The 18740-nt window shown below is 44.2% G+C and overlaps 1 protein-coding gene across 2 annotated transcripts in view; it reads right to left on the bottom strand.

Moving 5' to 3' along the window:
• ITGA6 (integrin subunit alpha 6) overlaps nt 1–15631 on the bottom strand; it is a 76440-nt gene extending 60809 nt beyond the window's left edge. For both annotated transcript variants that reach the window (XM_037849416.1, XM_037849417.1), the window contains exon 1: nt 15272–15631. In XM_037849416.1, the coding sequence (XP_037705344.1) occupies nt 15272–15453 (182 nt within the window). In that variant the 5' untranslated portion in view covers nt 15454–15631. The remainder of the gene's footprint in view (nt 1–15271) is intronic.
• Nucleotides 15632–18740: the final 3109 nt, after the last annotated feature.

The raw sequence follows: 18740 nt of genomic DNA, 5'->3' as shown, positions 1-18740 counted from the left end.
CAGGATAAAATGAAATGACTTCAGAGAGAGGAACTCTTGATTTTCACTATAAGAGTCTATGGCACTTACAGCATCAGGGAAACATCTCAGCTATGGAAAAATCCTCACCCCTCATAATCCTCCTTTTAGAAGGGAATGAATCAGTCCAGTTCAGGGCATCCCAATATTCAGAGCCAACCACAAGGACCATTTATAAATAGCTGCAGGGTCCAAATGCTTTAGCCTGGAAAGCCTCCACCCAAGCTGCCTGCAGCAACCACTTCCTCTGTGAGTAGCCTGGCTTTCCCAGGCACCAAGCAAGTCACCCTCTGAGTCAGGTGCTTCACCTTCCATCTAATCTAAAGCAATGAACGAGAGGTGTGGAGAGGTGTGGAAGGAACCAGGACTTTGTATTCAGAACCAGGACTTCCTATTCAGAAACATGAGAGAGAGAGAGAGAGAGAGAGAGAGAGAGAGAGAGAGAGAGAGAGAGAGAGAGATTCAATACTAGGAACACACAGCTGCTAGTCTGCAAACTAGCAAAGCTTTTGATCCAAGGAATTCAGAATGACACCTCTTCACAATGAGAAAAGAGTCAGACAAGTTCAGTCGGACTTAAGAGAACTGCTGAAAACGTCTTTTTTATAAAAGACTTATTCATGTAAGAATGACATCTTATAAAAACAGACACACTGGCTAGGTAGAGCCCTGCAGGGCAAGGGGGCAATGTGGTAGAAGGAACTCTGGACATGCCAGAGGAATAGGGTAATATTTGGTAATACACATTATTGATTATAATTGGGTAATTATTGGGTAATAAACACCATCTTTGTACAAACGGAAACACCTTGTGCATTGAGTTTAGATTTCTTTCAAAGTATGTTTTTGAGGAATGATGTGTCAGGCTCCACGTGAAAGCTCTGGCCAAACAAAGATAAATCAGACCCAACTCCCTGTCTCTTTCAGGGGGCCCACAATTCAGAACTGTCAGTAAGCTTCTATTCTGACAGCACCCACACAGCTTATTAAAATTTTTGTAATGAAAACATCAGAAGAATAAAGAGAGCCTATTAAACTAAACTCAATAGGATCAATAGAGAAGTCAATCATTAGAAAATGAAAGAAGTGAGGGACAGAAAAGGAAAATGAAACTGCTCCCAGGTAATAGATTAACATGGCTCTAAAGGAAGCTGGAGGTGGAGGACGATGGGGGGATAGTGACTTAGGAAAGTATTTGCAAGAGAAGTCAAAGATGGGCCTTGCTACAAGGAAGAGCTGTTAGTCTAATTTGGTGTTCCCTGAACACACTTCCTTTCAAACTTCAACTTACAAATGTGCCATTATCACTTCAAACCTCAGATTCAATCTGCACAGTGTGCAGCTGAAACCACTCTCAATTTCATTTTTAAACTGCCAAGGGTTAGGTAGTAGAAGTAGCAAGACACAAGTGAGAAACAAACTGATACAGCCAGGCTTTCTTTTTATTGCACTTTTCTCTTTAACTCGATTTAACTGCATTGTCACTAATCTATATTAGAATAGAGTATTGGATGGTACAAGATTAAGCACAGTTCTATGTTTAGTTGTTTTACATTTAGCTTATTAATATTTTATGGTCTCATAATATAGACATCATGACTTCCAAGCACTCCACCTCCAAAACAAGTGCTAGGATGGGTGAAGTATCATTAGAAAGAAATGATCAATCCTGTTCCTATTCTCTAGAAGCCTTTAGTGTACTGGGGAAATTAAATCAACTCAAAGATGTTAAAAAAAAGAACTGCCTATTTGGGTACCCATCTTTGTGTATTAGACTTGAACCAAAAATGGGCAGGATGTCAGCCTTGCTCTTAAGAAACTCATAAACCAACAGGGATAATATCCAGTAGGCCATCATTCGGCATGGGATTTGGCTAGACCAACAGGACAGGCAGGTGTTGTCTTATGGGCAAACACATACACATCAGTAAAGGCTAAATAATTCTGAGACTCAGCTGAAAAAAGTGCTATGGTCATCTGGAGTTCCCCCAGTTAGTGGAGGGACAGTGACTGTATATTTGCTTTATCTATTCCAGGCCATTAGATGAGGAGACATTTAAAAACCTAAGATATTGCTCTATTTTGGGCAAGATTATGTGGCACTGGTTTAATTCCAAGTATGGGCTATTTCACCAAAAGGTAGATGCATACAGCCTAGCATTAGGTGGACTGGGCACCAGGATCATTGGGTTCCAGGGCCCACATTGACACTAATTAGCAATCATCACTTGACTTTTCTGTGTCTCATGGAGGTATAGCCCAAAGCTGCCACCAAAAGCTTGAAATGTCTTTAGAGCTTCATGTTTTAACTTAAAGCCTTATGCATATTTCATTCTGCTCTATAATGATGTAGCCTTTTTTTTAAAAATTAATTTACCACCATGCCATTCAAGAAGATATACCATATTTAATCTGTGGCACACCCCATGGGAATGGACGCCAACATCCTGATGATTCATACTCTTGCATAATTTCAAAGATACACCATTTCCTTTTCATTTAGATTTACCGCTAGCTAACGTCTCAGCCTACACAACTTAACTCAAAAGAAGAAATTGAGAACACTGACAGTATTTTAAAACCCAGAGTGCTGATTTAGCCACATTTTCCATATTCCTGACCATTCAACAAGGGCACTTGTCATTCTTATTCAGTAAATGCAGTGATACGCTGTATAAGTTGACCAGGATTATAAAAACAATCAAGCAAGCCAGTAGGAACAGGAAACGAGGCCTTGGCTCTCCTTCTGGGTTCCCAGTGCTCATTTCTACCCTACAGAACACACACCCACCATCCTGGAAGACACAGAAGACTGTTCCATCCAAGGTGTACCAAATTCTGGAGCTGCACACATTCCTGTACGGGAAAAGTTCACACCATACCTAAAATAAGCCCTGTAAGAATTTAACAAAATCTCTATGAATTTAACAAAATATGCTAAGATATTGCATTCAATATTTTACATTTAGCTTATTAATATTTTACGGTCTCATAATACAGACATCATGACGTCCAAGCACTCCACCTCCAAAACAAGTGCTAGGATGGGTGAAGTATAGTGCTCTGTAGCATATGGCACAAGAACAGGAGAGCCTCAAAGGGTTTTTGATATGTTGCCCTTTTCTCTTCCTTTTTCCAAGTCCCATATTTCTCCTTCCTCTTTTCTTCAAGACAAGATTATATTTCCCATCTGCCTGAAAACTGCCCCCCAACTCCAGCTGCAGCCCCCCATGATATAACTTAACCTTTGACTTGTCCCCTGTAAAGGGCAACCTCTACTGTGCCCTAGACTGTAAAAATAAGACAGCTAAAAAACTCCCCAGTGTGAGGGAATTACACTCTATTTCATTTTAATGTGTCCACAACAAGGAAGGCTGGCCTTTACTGAATCTGCCAGGCACTGTGCAAAGTGCTTTGTACTCTTTTACCACATTTCACCTTCACAATGCTACAAGGTAGGTGCTATTAGTCCCTGCATTTTACTGATGAAACAAGTAACCTGATCAAGGTCAAATCAATAGAATGTGAAGGAGCTGGGATTGAAACCCATAACCAACTGCCTCTGGAATGGAACAGAATTCTTTCCCCTACAAGGCAAACTTCTACACAAGTGCTGAGTAACTAAGGGCTAAAGACCTTCCTCCCTATTTCACTGAGAAACAGAAGCAATCAGAAAAAAACCTCAACCTCTCACCAGGACAACTATCCATCTCCGCTTACTCCTGTGCCCATGTAGTCCCCTCTCCTTTCTCACCACTCTCATGAGCCACCCATGCTCTAATAATGAGGCTGACCTGACCCCTCCACCGGTGTATTCGTCTCACCTACTCTACACATCACTCCAGCAATTCTCCCCAATCCTAAGTAAATCTTCCTTCTCTACTGAATCATCCCCTTCAGCAAAAAACTCCCTTTTGGAAATAAAAAAAAAAAAAAGAACAAACCATTGACCCGGCTTCTCCTCCAGCTATAGCCCTATCATTCTGCTCCCTAGTACAGCAAAACTCCTCAAAAGAATTCCTATACTTGGTCTCTAATTCCGCTTCTCTTCTCTTTCAAGCCCACTCCTGTTGGGCGCTGCTCCTACTCCTCCTCCACAAGTGCTCTGATGAAGTCGCCAATGGCCCACACTGCTAATCCAGCGGTCATTTGACACAACCAATCACTCCTTGGAAGCACTTTTATCATGTGGCTCCCAGGATAGCACATCTCCTCATTGTTGTCCTCCAGTCTCTTCTGCTGGTGACCCCTCATTTCCTGAGCCTCTACATGTTGGAGTGCCCCACAGCTAAGTCGTGTCTCTGTTCTCATTCCCTTTGTGATCCCGTTCAGTCCATCACCCTAAACACAGCCTAGATACTCTGATGTCTCCTAAACTGTACCTCCCATCCAAACCTCTCTACCTGAATCTCAGACTCTTTCAACTGCCTACTCAGTAACTCCATTTGGATGTCCAGGCATCTCAAAAATGTCTAAAACCAAACTCTAACTCTTCCCACAAAAACTATTCCTCAAATAGTCTTCTCCTAACCATTATATGAAAACTTCAGCCTTCCAGCTGCCAGGGCAAATGCCCTGGGGGCATTCATCACTCTCTGTCCTTCTCACCCAATATCCAGTCCATGGGAAATACTATTGATTTTACATATTTCTAAATATATCCAAACTCCAACTGCTTCTCACTACCTTCACTGCTACCTCCTGGTCCAAACCATCATCCCTTGCCTGTTATCATAGGAGGCTTCTAATTAGCATTACTACTTCTATTCTATTGCCCTCATGCAATCTATTCTCAATTAAGCAAAGAAATCCATTTAAAAATCTAAGTCAGAACATGCCATACTCATCTCAAAATCCTTCAATGGCTTCCCATCTCATTCAAGAGTAAAAGCCAAAGTCTTTCAATAACCCATAAGGCCATAAACAATCTGCCTCCAAGGAGACTGCTGGACTCCTTGCTGTTCCCGAACACGCCAGGCATGCTTCTGCCTCAGGGTCTTTGCACTTGCCACTCCCTGCCAGGAATGCTCTTCCCCACCAATATTGACATGGCTTGCAGCTTCAGCTTCTCAGTGACGGCTTCTCTGGCTGTTCTGCTGCCAACCACTCCACACCCCACCCCAACTCCTTATTCATTTTCTCCATTTTATTTTCCTTGGGATCACTTACTACCATCTAATATAATACACCTGTTTATCTGGCGATGGTTCTCTGGCAGGTCTAGAGCACATTCCCCTCCAAGTTTTTACTTCTTCCTCATGTTCAAGAAAGGATAAAAAGCCCTATTTCTTTTAGGTTGAAAAAGAAAACAAATACAAGTCAATATGTATATGCACATACAGACAGATAAATGAGCTTAGAGAAGACCTGTTTCTTATCCTAAGGTAATTTACAAACCTCATCACACTGCTTCTGGCTGACGCTGCTGCTAGGCCTGGGGTGGGGGTCTCACTGTCTCGCACAGCTTACTTCCTGGGGCCATCCTGAGTGAGGGTCCCAGAATGCCTCTCGACACCCCCACAACCCTGTCTCAGTTCAGCTCTGTAGCAGCCCTGGGCCCTTTCTAATCACCATCAAGGCTCAGAAAGTACTTTTCTCCCCCAAATGTATCCGCATCTGAAATGGCTGTAAAGAAAGCATTTCTCCACCTGGCCCCCAAAGTCCTCCCTTGAGCTCTGGACTATCTAATTGCAGGCATCTTCAGCCTTCCCAAGTCCTCCAACCTTGAGCCTCTAGAAGGCCCAATAGGGTCCAGACCATCTCTCTTTGTACTTACAGGTTCACACAAGGCCCATTTATCTCCTGATCTTAAGGCTCTCATCTTTTTCTGAGTATCATCCTAAGCTGGCACCTGGACCTCATCTCACTAGCAGCCATGTGGCCCCAGTGGTAAATACCATTTTTCTAGGTGTATGTGCATGTCCACCTGAACACGTCTGAGCCTCTTTGAGCTTTTCCTTGTTTGAAAAGCTCTCTGTTTTATTTCTGCCACAGCAAAGCAGGATTCCTTAAGTCCAATCAATAGGTTTTCAACATCTCACACTTTCCCAGGTATTTCAGACATCTTTTTCCTACCTATCTCCGATCACCCCAAAATCTTGCCGAATTCTAACCTCTTAATATTACAACATCAAAAGACTTTTTCTCCAAAGGATAGACAGAGCCTCACTGCCAGTAGGAGAAGGTTCAGGGCATCATTTGAACGGATGTACCAGTGGGAAAGGGACCCAGGAAGGAGTTCTTACTCTCCTCAGCAAGAAGAACACAGAACAACTCCAAACTCCCAGTGCTGCTAAATGCTCCATCCAAGCCAGGGAACAGCCATGCCACACCTTGGCTGCACTCACTTTGATGAGGATTCTCTAGCTAACTTTGCATTGCTTTGCTTTATCATGACCACACAAGACTGATCATTGATCAAAGGCAGTATATTCCAAAGAGAAAGATCCCTGATTCCACAGGAAATCAGAGGTTATTTGGTTCAGGAGAATCATGGTTCATCCTATCCTCAGGCTCTGAAATGTTTATCATTTGTATGAGGCACACACACACAATTAAAATAATCTCAGTACAAATTAATATCCTTTTCAAAATGAACCAACCATAGCAACCTTGATATCACCAACTAAGCAACACAGACCTTGGGTAAACAGCCGTTTCCAAGGGCTTTGTTTATTCTTTGTATCATTAACGGATGTCCCTTTTGAATGATTCCAATGTTTATTTCTAATACCTTATCTACAGTTATATCTCTATTCCTAGCCTTAAAAAGCATAGTTCTCTAAAAAGTTTCTTATACTATTTCTGAAATGGCTTTTACAAAAAAAAAAAAAGTAAGCTTCAGATTCTATGACATGCAAAATATATCTAATTGGTTAGCAAATAAACACGCAAGTTGACATTTACAACTCCATGTCACTTGTTTAGAACCCCCGCACTTGCTTTTAATTGCACTTTCCCCATTTCCCCTCATTCAGAACCATCTTCACCATTTAATTGGTTTCAGAGACTTAAAAGGTTTTTTAAAACAGCCTTTTTTGTCAATGTGGGAGTTGATGAAGTGATTGCAGTATCCAATCATGGGGGAGAAGCAAGGAGGGTCTGTTGCTTCATTGAGGTCCGTGAAAAGTATCGTTCTGCAGACATGCCGAGCTCAGAACTGGTAAAATGATCTGGAATGGTTCTGCCTCATTTATCTAGACAGAAAAGCCAGACAGGAACAGATAAGATGCTGCCGCTGCCCGGCTTAGTCTGACAGGGACCCATGCTGGTAAAGAGTCCATCTACCTGTCCCAGTTCAGGACTAATGAACAATCAGCCTCTTAATCTAGTCCCAAGAGATCACTGTTGGCAATTCTAAATGCCAGTTTAACAAACAAAAATCTGCTGCAAAAACACTATTTCCACAGTTAGTCCCCATACCTTCCAACCTTGGGCAGCATCCCCGCCAACACTCAGGTCCAGCTCTGCACAAGTTCCTTCCTACCATACATGAATAGTATTCCACGAGGGACTGAGAAAAATGCATCGCCACCGGCCCTGCCCCGGGTGGAGGGCCGATTACCCAGCCTTTCAGGAGTGGGTGTGAGGGTGCTCTCTCACCGAGGTCTGACAAGACATGGGAACAGACTGTTGGTATTCCTCACGATTAACTCCAGCTGCATCTGCACAGTCCATCCTCAATGGGGGTCCCACACACGAAGCCCCTGCCATCTGGGAAACTCAAGGTCCCACCAATCTACACATTCATCTCCTCTGAGTACTGAAACCCCACTGGTACTTATCAACCACCTGGCAGCTACTGAAAGGCTCCAAGGCACTATTCTTTGGAGATGTACTTTCCAGCTTATGGTAACTGAAGAACAGAACCCAAGAAAGGGAGAATGTATACTTAAACACCAAAATCAAACCCAAAAGGAGAAAGCATACACAAGCACCGGCCAGGAGTTGGGGAAATATGGATTTAAGGCCAACTCTTCCTTGACACACTATAGGCATGTCACCTCTCACAGCGTTGCCTTCTGCGTTCATTTAACGAACACAAAGTGCTGGCTCTGTGCCAGGCACTGGTCTAAGGTACTGTTACCCTCCCTTATGGCTGAGGAAACCAAGGCATAGAGAGGTTAGGAATCCTGCACGATGTCACAGTGGGGGCTGATCCCAGTAATCGAGCTCCAGAGTCTTTCTGAACCACTACTTTCTGCTGCCTTCTGTGTGAAAAAGGAAGGCTCATCCAGCTTGACTATTCCCAAACCTAGAAAACTTTAAGATCCCTGGAGCACACTAATGGACATTGATGTGGCAGATCTTGGGCTGAGCCTAGAACTCTATTTTTTATAAAAAAAAAGATTTCCCAAGTTATCTTTTTGACTGGACAGGTTTAAGGTCCCCTAAGGTTCCTGCCAGATATAAAGTTATTTGATTCTCAATTTGTACCACCCACGCACAGAAGGGGAAGAAGAACAATGAGGGCTGGCCCTGCTCCCAGTGCCCACTACTGCTGTGCTCAATCGTTACTTTGCTCCCAAGCGGCCGGGCAAGGGTGGGGGTGATGTTATACAGGACACTGAAAACTCTGGTTCAGACATGTGGTCCACCCAGACCCCCATTCTGTGGCTCTCAGGATCTCCACTGGAGTGGTTAAATATACCCAAAGGTTATACAACAAAGTTAAATATACCCAAGGCTCTCTTACTATCCTTGAATAACTAAACCTTCAGCCATCAGTTCACCAAGTTCCCTCACATACTTTCTCACATTTTAACTCCACACCCTTGTAAAGCTGTTTCCATGATTTCTCTTCTACAGCAGTCCTTCCCTATCTATTCTCATTACAATAATTAACCAGCAAATCCTGAGAATCCACTGCAGTGGAAGGTCAGCTTGTATTTCTGGGGTTAAGTTCTAAAGCCTTCTCTTAAGACAAAAGCCACCTGTAGTTAAAAATCACTTGTGTAGGAACAAGTTGACTGAAATGTTGCTATATTATGTAACTTTCTTGGGGTAAAGTAGGAACATGTTGGAAGTTAAGCAGTTATCTTAGGTTAGTTGTCTTTTTCTTACTCCCTTGTTATGGTCTCTTTGAAATGTTCTTTTATTGTATGTTTGTTTTCTTTTTAACTTTTTTTTTCATACAGTTGATTTAAAAAATAATGTAAATTTAAAAAAAAAAAAAAAAAGAAAAAAGACAAACAAGGAAAAAAAAAAAAAAAGATGTAGTGCCCCCTTGAGGAGCCTGTGGAGAATGCAGGGGTATTCGCCTACCCCACCTCCATGGTTGCTAACATGACCACAGACATAGGGGACTGGTGGTTTGATGGGTTGAGCCCTCTACCATAAGTTTTACCCTTGGGAAGACGGTTGCTGCAAAGGAGAGGCTAGGCCTCCCTGTATTTGTGCCTAAGAGTCTCCTCCTGAATGCCTCTTTGTTGCTCAGATGTGGCCCTCTCTCTCTGGCTAAGCCAACTTGAAAGGTGAAATCACTGCCCTCCCCCCTACGTGGGATCAGACACCCAGGGAAGTGAATCTCCCTGGCAACGTGGAATATGACTCCCGGGGAGGAATGTAGACCCGGCATCATGGGATGGAGAACATCTTCTTGACCAAAAGGGGGATGTGAAAGGAAATGAAATAAGCTTCAGTGGCAGAGAGATTCCAAAACGAGCCGAGAGATCACTCTGGTGGGCACTCTTACGCACACTTTAGACAACCTTTTTTAGGTTCTAAAGAATTGGGGTAGCTGGTGGTGGATACCTGAAACTATTAAACTACAACCCAGAACCCATGAATCTCGAAGACAGTTGTATAAAAACGTAGCTTATGAGGGGTGACAGTGGGATTGGGAATGCCATAAGGACCAAACTCCACTTTGTCTAGTTTATGGATGGATGTGTAGAAAAGTAGGGGAAGCAAACAAACAGACAAAGGTACCCAGTGTTCTTTTTTACTTCAATTGCTCTTTTTCACTCTAATTATTATTCTTGTTATTTTTGTGTGTGTGCTAATGAAGGTGTCAGGGATTGATTTAGGTGATGAATGTACAACTATGTAATGGTACTGTAAACAATCGAAAGTACAATTTGTTTTGTATGACTGCGTGGTATGTGAATATATCTCAATAAAATGATGATTAAAAAAAAAAAAAAAAGTAGTGAGAAAGACTGAGACAGACACAGGAGGGTGAATCAGATTAAGGGGGGCTCAGAAGTTAGACTTCATCCTAGATGGTAGGAACCACTGAAGGTTTTTTGAGTAGGTTGGTGGCCTGATGAAAACCACATTTTAGGGAGATTAATCTGGGTGTTGTATACTGCACTGATTGAAGAAGGGGATAGGAGAAAGAAAAGAAAGGAGACCATGGTAGCAGTTCAGTCATGAGCAAAATACTGAGAGTCTCTTGACTGGAAACAGTAGTAGTGGGCCTGAAAAGCCAGGAGCAGATGTGAAATATTATGAATGAAAACACAGAGAGGATTCTTCAATGTATCAGTTAGGGTTCTCTGGGGAAACAGAACCAATAAGAGATATGTATAATTAAAAGATTTTATAAAGGTGTTTCATGCAACTGTGGGGATGCAGGAGTCTAAATTCCATAGGGCAGGATGGATGAGTCCAAATTCTGTAGGGCAGGCAGTGAATAAAAAAAAAAAAAAAAAAAAAAAAAAAAAAAAATCACTTGTGAAAACCTCTTAGCTGGGACCCAGGCCCTTGAAAACTCAAAAATCAAGAATTACTTCTTGTGTGTGTCTTTACATTATGGCTATAGCTTCCCTTCCCCTGGAGGCAGTGAAGACCAAGGCTACTTTGAACAGTGAAGGGCAAAGGGTTAAATAAAGGGCTTTATCCTTCTCTTTACTCTGAGCTGAAAGAGTTGATTTCACAAGTTCAACTGAGTGTATGATACGATTCCATTGTATTTGCAAGCTATATGTTAGGTGCTATCAGGCAAAGAAATGGGCATAAGATCCCTGCCCTCACATAACCTGTAATCCATTTGGGAGAGATTAGATCATCCTCTGCAAATGGTAGATAACAGTTAAAACACACTACCATCAAAACTGCTAAACACATGATACTAAGTGCTACAGACATCCAAAGGAAGAAGAAATTGCTGTGGTATAGGATAAGCTCACAAGCTTTCATGGAGAAATTTAATCTGCTTCTTGAGACATGATTAGGTCCTTTCTTAAAATGGGCCAACCCAGAAGCAACCAGTGTTTCAGACATAATTAGCCCTGTCATCTAAAATTGCAATCATATTTTCTGTTTTGTTTCCACTGTCTCTCTTAAAAATGCCAAATAATTCACTGGACACTGGCCACATTCATATGTTGAGCCAACGTCCTTGGGGAACCTTGTGCCACAGTCTCAGTACAATTTGATTACAAAAGCTTAAATTAAATCTTGCTGTTAGGCTAAGACAGTCTATACATTTATTTAATAGCACAGAATAACTGTTTCTTTGTAGAGTGGAGAATCCTATACAATCTAACTTTCCTGTCAAAGAAAATACTCATTCCATATGAACACTCTGACACTTTTTTCCAACCCAAAGCGATTACTTGGATGGTCTCACACCAGCCTGTATTAAAGTTAAACTGGTCACTTTTCTGCTTTCTTGCTGACTTCTAAGACTCCTCTATGTCTTCCTGTCCATTCGGTTCTCTCTCCAGTTTCAGGACTCAAGGTGACCATGCACAGTCCCTGGAAGTGGCCCTGAACCACATGGCACTCCGACAGGTGAATGCAAGTGCTTGGCTGCACATCTTGGGTACAGTTCTGGTTCATGGCCAGCTAGCTACAGGCACACCTGCCTGGATTTTTCAGAATGTGGGAGAGGAAGAAGAAGGGTAGGCAACAAAGGAAGGACCTGGAAGCTGACCCAACACCAGTTGGAATAAGGGTCAACAGGAAGACAATCCAGGCACACATATTTAAACAGATAGTCCTAACCCATACATAAAGCGGTTTAATAAATCAATGTGATACAGTACATTTCCAAAACTCAGATGATGGCCAATTTCTCCACGTCTAAAGGACATTTCTGACTTTTCCTTTTAGGAGCACAAGCCAGAAACATCAAGTTCAAATTCAGATTCTGTCACAATTCTGCTTAAGGCGCCGTGAAATTTTGGATAAGACACTACAACTTTAGGCTTCAGTTTCTTCATCTGTAAAGGGAGCCGTTAGACTATTGGATCTCTAGTTCAGAATACGATTTTAAAAAGCTGGAGCACTGCAATTCTGAGAAAAACCAAGAACAGAAGTGACAGTGGGCCTGGAGAGCCCCCTGGAAGATGGTGGTGACCAGAGAGGCCCCAAAAAGAAAACAATGAAAGTTAGGAGAAATCCAGAATTGCTCCATGGGACAGTCACTTATAGGTCTCCTTCTTCTAGCTTTTTTGCCTTGTAGTCATAGATCCATCTCTTCCGAGAGGAACCAAGAGTAATGACTCATAGGATGGACATACCTGCAGATGTCATCATATCCCTTCTGCCTCTGGGGATGACTCAACCTTAAGTACCTAAAGGAAATCAAAGATTTCAAGGTGCTCAGAGGCAGACCTCAGTAACTAAGCCGACCATCTAATAATCTTTTGGAGTCTGAAATGTCTTTAAGACACTGTCTAAAAACCTGAATGAAGTTGTACAGTCTCTAGTTCAGTTTTACAGTCCCCAAAGTTTTAGGAACACCTAGCATGTTTTGAGGCTTTTGGATATTATTCTGTTATAAAATCTTAAACTTAAACTAGAGTTTAAGATGTCACTAAATATTTAAATGGTATTGTAGAAAATTTAACCCACAGAAATCTATGATGGGTTTTCTGTAATAGTGCATTTTTCTGAAATTCCCACACACCTTTGATATTTCACTTCTCGTACCTCTGAAAGTCCCTTGTTCAAGTGCACTCATTAGGCACTTGGCATGTTATCCCTAATCCTAAAATAGAGATAACAGCAGTACTATTATCTCTATTTTACAGATAAAGAAACTAAGTCTCAAGGAGATTAAAGCAAATTCACAGCTGCTGAAAAGGTGAGAAGGAAGTTGAGCTTAGGTATCTCTCCCACCAGGTCCCTAAAATCCTCCCACTTAGTTTTCCCTTAGAGCAGAGTCTAGGAAGCTGGATCAGAAGTTCCCGGGTCTCAATCTCACTGGCTCTATTTCCACCCACAGTCCTTTACTTGCAATGGTGAGAACCGATGTGATTATCTGTGTGCCCCGATTCCCCTGGGGAAAACAATGCTGCTTCTGAAGCTGGGGGATTTTATGAAAGGAGGGAGAAGGGCAACACTTGACATATACCACAGCCCCCCAAGTGTAGCCACCGCCTTTGCACTCTGGAGAAAAAGATACTGTCCTTCCCAGTGGGCCTCTCCCCATCCAACAGTATGATCAGCTACTCCCCTCTGTCGGCCCCTAAGAACACATTTCTAAAGGCATTAGAACCCAGCCACAGAGCCTATCATACTTACCTCCTGGAGGATTTGCAGCAAGCAGCTCTATTACCAGGGAAACCCAGCAGCAGTAACAAGTTTTAGCAAGCGTGCTGCTAACCTCAGTGACAACAGAAGTTCCTGGCTAAAGTAAGGTTTTATAAATCTCCATCCCAAGGATATATCCCCCACATCCCCCCATATTTCCCCTTCACAATTTTTGCTCAAGCAAGAATTTCAGGGAACACATCAGCTTCAGTAGGCATTTGGTGCAGAGAATGTCAAGGAGAATGTATACCTTTTGCTGGCCCACAATCATTTCTGCACTAAGGAGTTCAAATTTTCCATGTGAGTGGATGTGCAGCTACCCACTCCTAAGTGTTCAGAGACACTAAACCTCATCCATTAACTGAGTTAACAGGAACCACCTTTCATTTCAGATTTACGGTTTACTCATTTTTACTGAAGGACAGCTGGGCATAAGCAGCTGGCCCAGCCTGTAGATGAGCCCAGCCCACCACCACTCCAAACTAATTTCTTTGCCTCAATAGCAGGTGTTATCAGAAAAATCTGACTTAAGATTCAGGGGCCCACATTCACAAATTCCAGAGCTCTTAACTGCTGAAACTAAAGTTTCCTCCAACTCCAAAATCCCATTTGCCTCTCCTAATCACAAAGTGCCTGCACTTTGCTTTCTCCGGTCTGTTGGTCCTGGAAGAGCCTTGGTTCAACTAAAGGCCTTTGTGGGGATGGGAATGGAGACGGGAGTGGGGAGGTCAGAGGAGTGGAGGGAAGGCGGGGTGGGGGGCAGACGGGACCCTTTTGTTGTTGAGTATATTTCTCCGTCGCACTAAACAAGAACGTAGTCCAACAGCGATTAAGGCAACCAAGTTCGATCGTGTGGGAACCAACTATTTTCAGTTGTTTAAAGAAGAAAGAGGCTAAGAGTGCCTGCCTCCACTTTCTCCTGGAATGAGCACAGCCGTGGTGGGGGTTGTCACTTCCAAACCTTGTTTGCAAAGCCCCAGCTCAGATCGGACATTTTACTTTAAACCCTCCGCTGGGCCCGCCCAAAGCAGGGTCCCGCTGAGTCTCGGATGCCGCAGAGCGCTATGAGTGTAGGAGGGCGGACCTGGTACACCACTCAGAGGGACTTGTTTTTTCAGCTGATCTAGTACTACGAACAGGTGCTTGGTTAATTCTAACTTAAAAAAAAAAAAAAAAGCGTGCAAAAGTAGACCAGACAGGCGCACCGGCCCGGCTGGAAAAGCCACGCGGGACCCGATAAAAAGTGACTTTCCCACTTCTGCGAGGGACCCAGGATGGGGTATTCCGTAAGTTTGGGAAAAGCCTGGACCTTCCTGCAGCAACATTCCCAGCCACCCCGCAGCGGCGATACAGTGACCCCCCGCCGGATACATACACGTGAAGCTCGGCAAAGTGTGCCACCTGCCGGGTTCCCAGCAAACATGCCCGGAGGGAAGGACCGGCGGAAAGCACTTTGTTTAGAGAGAGAGAGAGACGAAAAGTAAACTCCCGGGGCTGAGGACAGCGCCACCTGGCACAGGGACCCCGGACGCGGCCCACCAGAGGTCGGCCCTCGGGTTCTCCTTCTTCCGGAGCTAAATGGGGGAGGCGCCGCGCGGGAAGGGGAGCGCAGCGGCTCTCCGGACGGCGAAGCCCCGGGCGGGGCAGGGCTAGGGCGGGCGGGCGGCCTCCGGCGCGCCCCGGGCGAGCGGGAACAGGGCGCGCCCTCGCCCCTCCTCACACACCGGCCGGCGCCCCGGTGGGAGTAGGAAGAGTCGGAGAAACTCACAGCCGCTTGTCCTCAGGCTGCAACTGCCAGTGCATGGCCAGCGAGAAGCCGAAGAGGCTCCCAGGGTCCCCAGATTTCCGGATCACATAGTCCTCGCGGGTGTCCAAGTTGAAGGCAGCGCCGAGCCGGGGTAGGAGCCCCGCCGACAGGTAGAGAAGCCAGAGCTGCCCAGCGGCCGCCATGGGCGGGCTCACGGGGAGGAGAGCAGGGATCTGCGGCGGCCGCCCTGTGCTCCGAGCCGGGGCTGGGTCCGAGCCTACTGAGCTGCTGCCGCCGCAGCCACCTTCTCCTCTCTCGCCGCTGCGCCCGGCCCCACCCCCGGACTGGTAGCGTTCTGGGTCCGGCCGCTCCCCCTCGCGGGCAGCGCCGAAGTGCTGAATGAGCCCGTTGTTCTCTGGAGAGTCGCAGGCGTTTTATCAAGTGACGGGGACGTCGGCCCCGCCCCTCCCCACCCCTCTCGCCCCTCCTCGCGTGCCCGCCCGCCGTCCCGCCGCCGGCACCTTCCCGGCTGCCCGCAGCTGCCCTCGAGTCCCGGCGCTGCCCTCCCCGGGCCCGGCCCCTCGCCCCTCCAGCTGCCGCGCTTTACCTGGTCGGGAAGCAGCGGTGTGGGAGACCAGACTGGCCCAGAACGGAGGGACAGGCTTCGGGTCAGCAGCCCCACCCTGGGGCCCGCATTGGAAAGAAGAATTTCAATTGTGGTTGCTGTTATGGACAGAAGGAGAAAAGCGTTTACCACCTGTTAGTAAAGAAAGGTGCTGGTGATGGGCCGAGCCTTATCTCCATGCGCAAATGTACATTTCATTCATTCGTCCTACAAGTGTTTATGAGCACTTTACCTGTGTCATATACATTGGAAATGGAGACAGTCCTGGGTACTCAAAGACCTTACCGTCAAACATGACAATGGCACACCCTTTGATAGTGTTGTACAATTTACAGAACACAGCTATTATCTCATTTAATCCTCCTAACAATCCCATGAGGTAGATATTTTCATTTGCAGATGAGAAAACAAGCTCAGCCTTGCCCTAGATCACCCAGGGGTATATGCCCAAGTGAAAAGGAGAGTTTGTGGGAGAAGTCAAAGTGGTATCGGAAATTTAAAACTTGGTTTCCAGATGTCCTGGGGCTGGGAGGAAGACTCTCAGCAGTAAAGATGGGTTGTTTAAAGTGGTACCCAGGAGCTCTGGCATTGCCCTTCTTTCCTAGTCCCAAGTTTCCATGACTGGTTAGGGGAAGAACGTCCCAGCCAAGAAACACCTGGGAGTTCTGTGCAAGTGGTAGGAAGGCTCCCGTCTCCAGGCATGGGGTGGGCCCTCAAGTGAGGTGTTGGCCCTTGGGGCAACCTTATCCTGCAGGGATTCTTAACTAGTGGGGAGAGAATAAAGTTTACATTTTATTTTCACTAATCTCTAACTGACATTTAGCATTTACTTCATTATGAATGTAGGCAAAAAGCCACAGTGGCATTACAATAAGTATCTGTAAGTCACCAATGGAAATCAAAGGTTTTTTTTCACATTACATCACAGTTGTTGCAGATATCTCAAAATATCATTTATATGCATCACTACCTCAAAATTACAGTAGGCATTAGATCCTCAACTTGGTCTTATTTTGTAATGTGCTGATAAAGAAGTATGTATGTATATATATATATATATATATATATATATATATATAATCACATTTGTTTTTAATATTTCAATAACTATTTCAGTATAGTTGGTTTCCTTTATAATTCCATTTAATTTTATGCATTTACAAACCTTATTCTGAGTAGGTTCCCCATGGCATGAAAAAGGTAAAGGAGTACTGGCCAGATGCCCCTGGAATGCCTTGGGGTGTCCTCCTTGGAATCTGACATCCCTACATTGGAAATAGCAATAGGTTGTGGTCCCAGGGAAGAGCTGGAACTGTGGGGGCTGAGGGTGGAGATCTCTTCACTTCCAGTGGTATTTGTGCCAAGGGAGCAGCCAGTGCCACACATAAAAGCCACCTGAACATCATCAAGGGCCACCACAGGTGGAAGCAGCTGCTGGAATGCGGCTTTCAGCATATTTGGGGTGTGTACCACTTTTCTACCAATCAGTAACTAAAGTCAAATTAGTCCAAAAGTGGAATGCAGTCGATTTACATTCAATAGATGATCTTGGAGATCACACCGTTTGAACAAGTACATTCTGATAAGGTTGAGAAACTTTTGGAGGCTGTAATCTAATAAGCTAGGGAATATCTGCAATATGACTTTTCATGCTAATTAGTTGCAAGTTAGGCTTTCTTCTTCATGTTAAACTCATTCTATTCCAGAGAGATGAGGTACAAGCTATTAAAGCATAATGAACCTCAGTGTAGGCTGGTACACAGCTGGGATCCACTGATGTGGTTGTAATGGTTGCTGAAATACTGAAATATATCTGAACTGGTTGATAAAAGCTGCTCTCCTGGCTCCCCAAGTGCAACTTCCCACCCCAGTCACTTTCCCAGGACCTAACAACTTCCCCATAATCCAACAACTAAAGGTTTAAGCCCTTAAACCCTGGTGCTGAAAGGGATCCTCCTGATTGGCTGTGCCCACGTTATACGATGGCACTATTTTGAACATCACTCCCTTGCTTATAAGAGTAATTCTGTAGACCATTGATTGTTTCCTTCCCAATATATACTTATTATATGTTGTTAGAATGCCAGAGTCATCTACTGGATCCTAACTATTGATTGTGTGCCCAAATTGAAAATTTAAATAACAGATTAATATTGCAGCCAAATATATAGCTTTATTGAATTAATTGATGCTTACATAGGAGGAAGATGGGATAAAGAAAAATAAGGATAAAAGTTAGACTTCTGGGGTATGTTCAATGCCCATCACAGATGAAAACTACATCTGCCACACTCCTACCGACCACCTATTTCCTGCCTGGGATACCAAACATCCTGCAGTTGAGTCAAACTTGACTCCCTCTTAATACTTTCTTTGAAGATTGGCAGCTCCTCCTGGCCGACTATAACAATCAAGTTCTGTGACCCAGTTGTCATTTCTGAGGTAAAAAGGAGTGTCTCTCATGTTGAGAGTTTTTGAGTTCCTTCAGGATTTGGTGAGGATAATGTCAGTCTCTGGTGTCAAAGGAATAAAAGACTTGGGAGCCCTACAGACTATGAAGTAAAGACCTGAGGACAGGAAGACACTTTTCTGGAATCAAAGGGTGAGCAAGAGCTTGAAGATAAAGGTATGCTGACCACAGAGTGCATGGAGTGTATGGGGGGTTGGGAGGTGACACATATGTGCATATGCTTGTAAAACAAGATGTGCACACTGCAAGAGGGGCTCTACAAGTCAAATTGACAAAACCGTGTCATGTTCTAAAACAACAAAATGGTAATATCACAGAAGAAACTTTTAAACACTGAAAATTTTAAATAAAAAGTCACTTCCCCTCTTAAGTGAAAGCTACAAACGGAGGCATTC

Source organism: Choloepus didactylus, chromosome 9 (genome assembly GCF_015220235.1).
Source record: "Choloepus didactylus isolate mChoDid1 chromosome 9, mChoDid1.pri, whole genome shotgun sequence".
Classification (NCBI taxonomy): Eukaryota; Metazoa; Chordata; class Mammalia; order Pilosa; family Megalonychidae; genus Choloepus; species Choloepus didactylus.
Note: the sequence above shows the minus strand (reverse complement) of the source record. Positions and strands in the feature narration are given on the sequence as shown.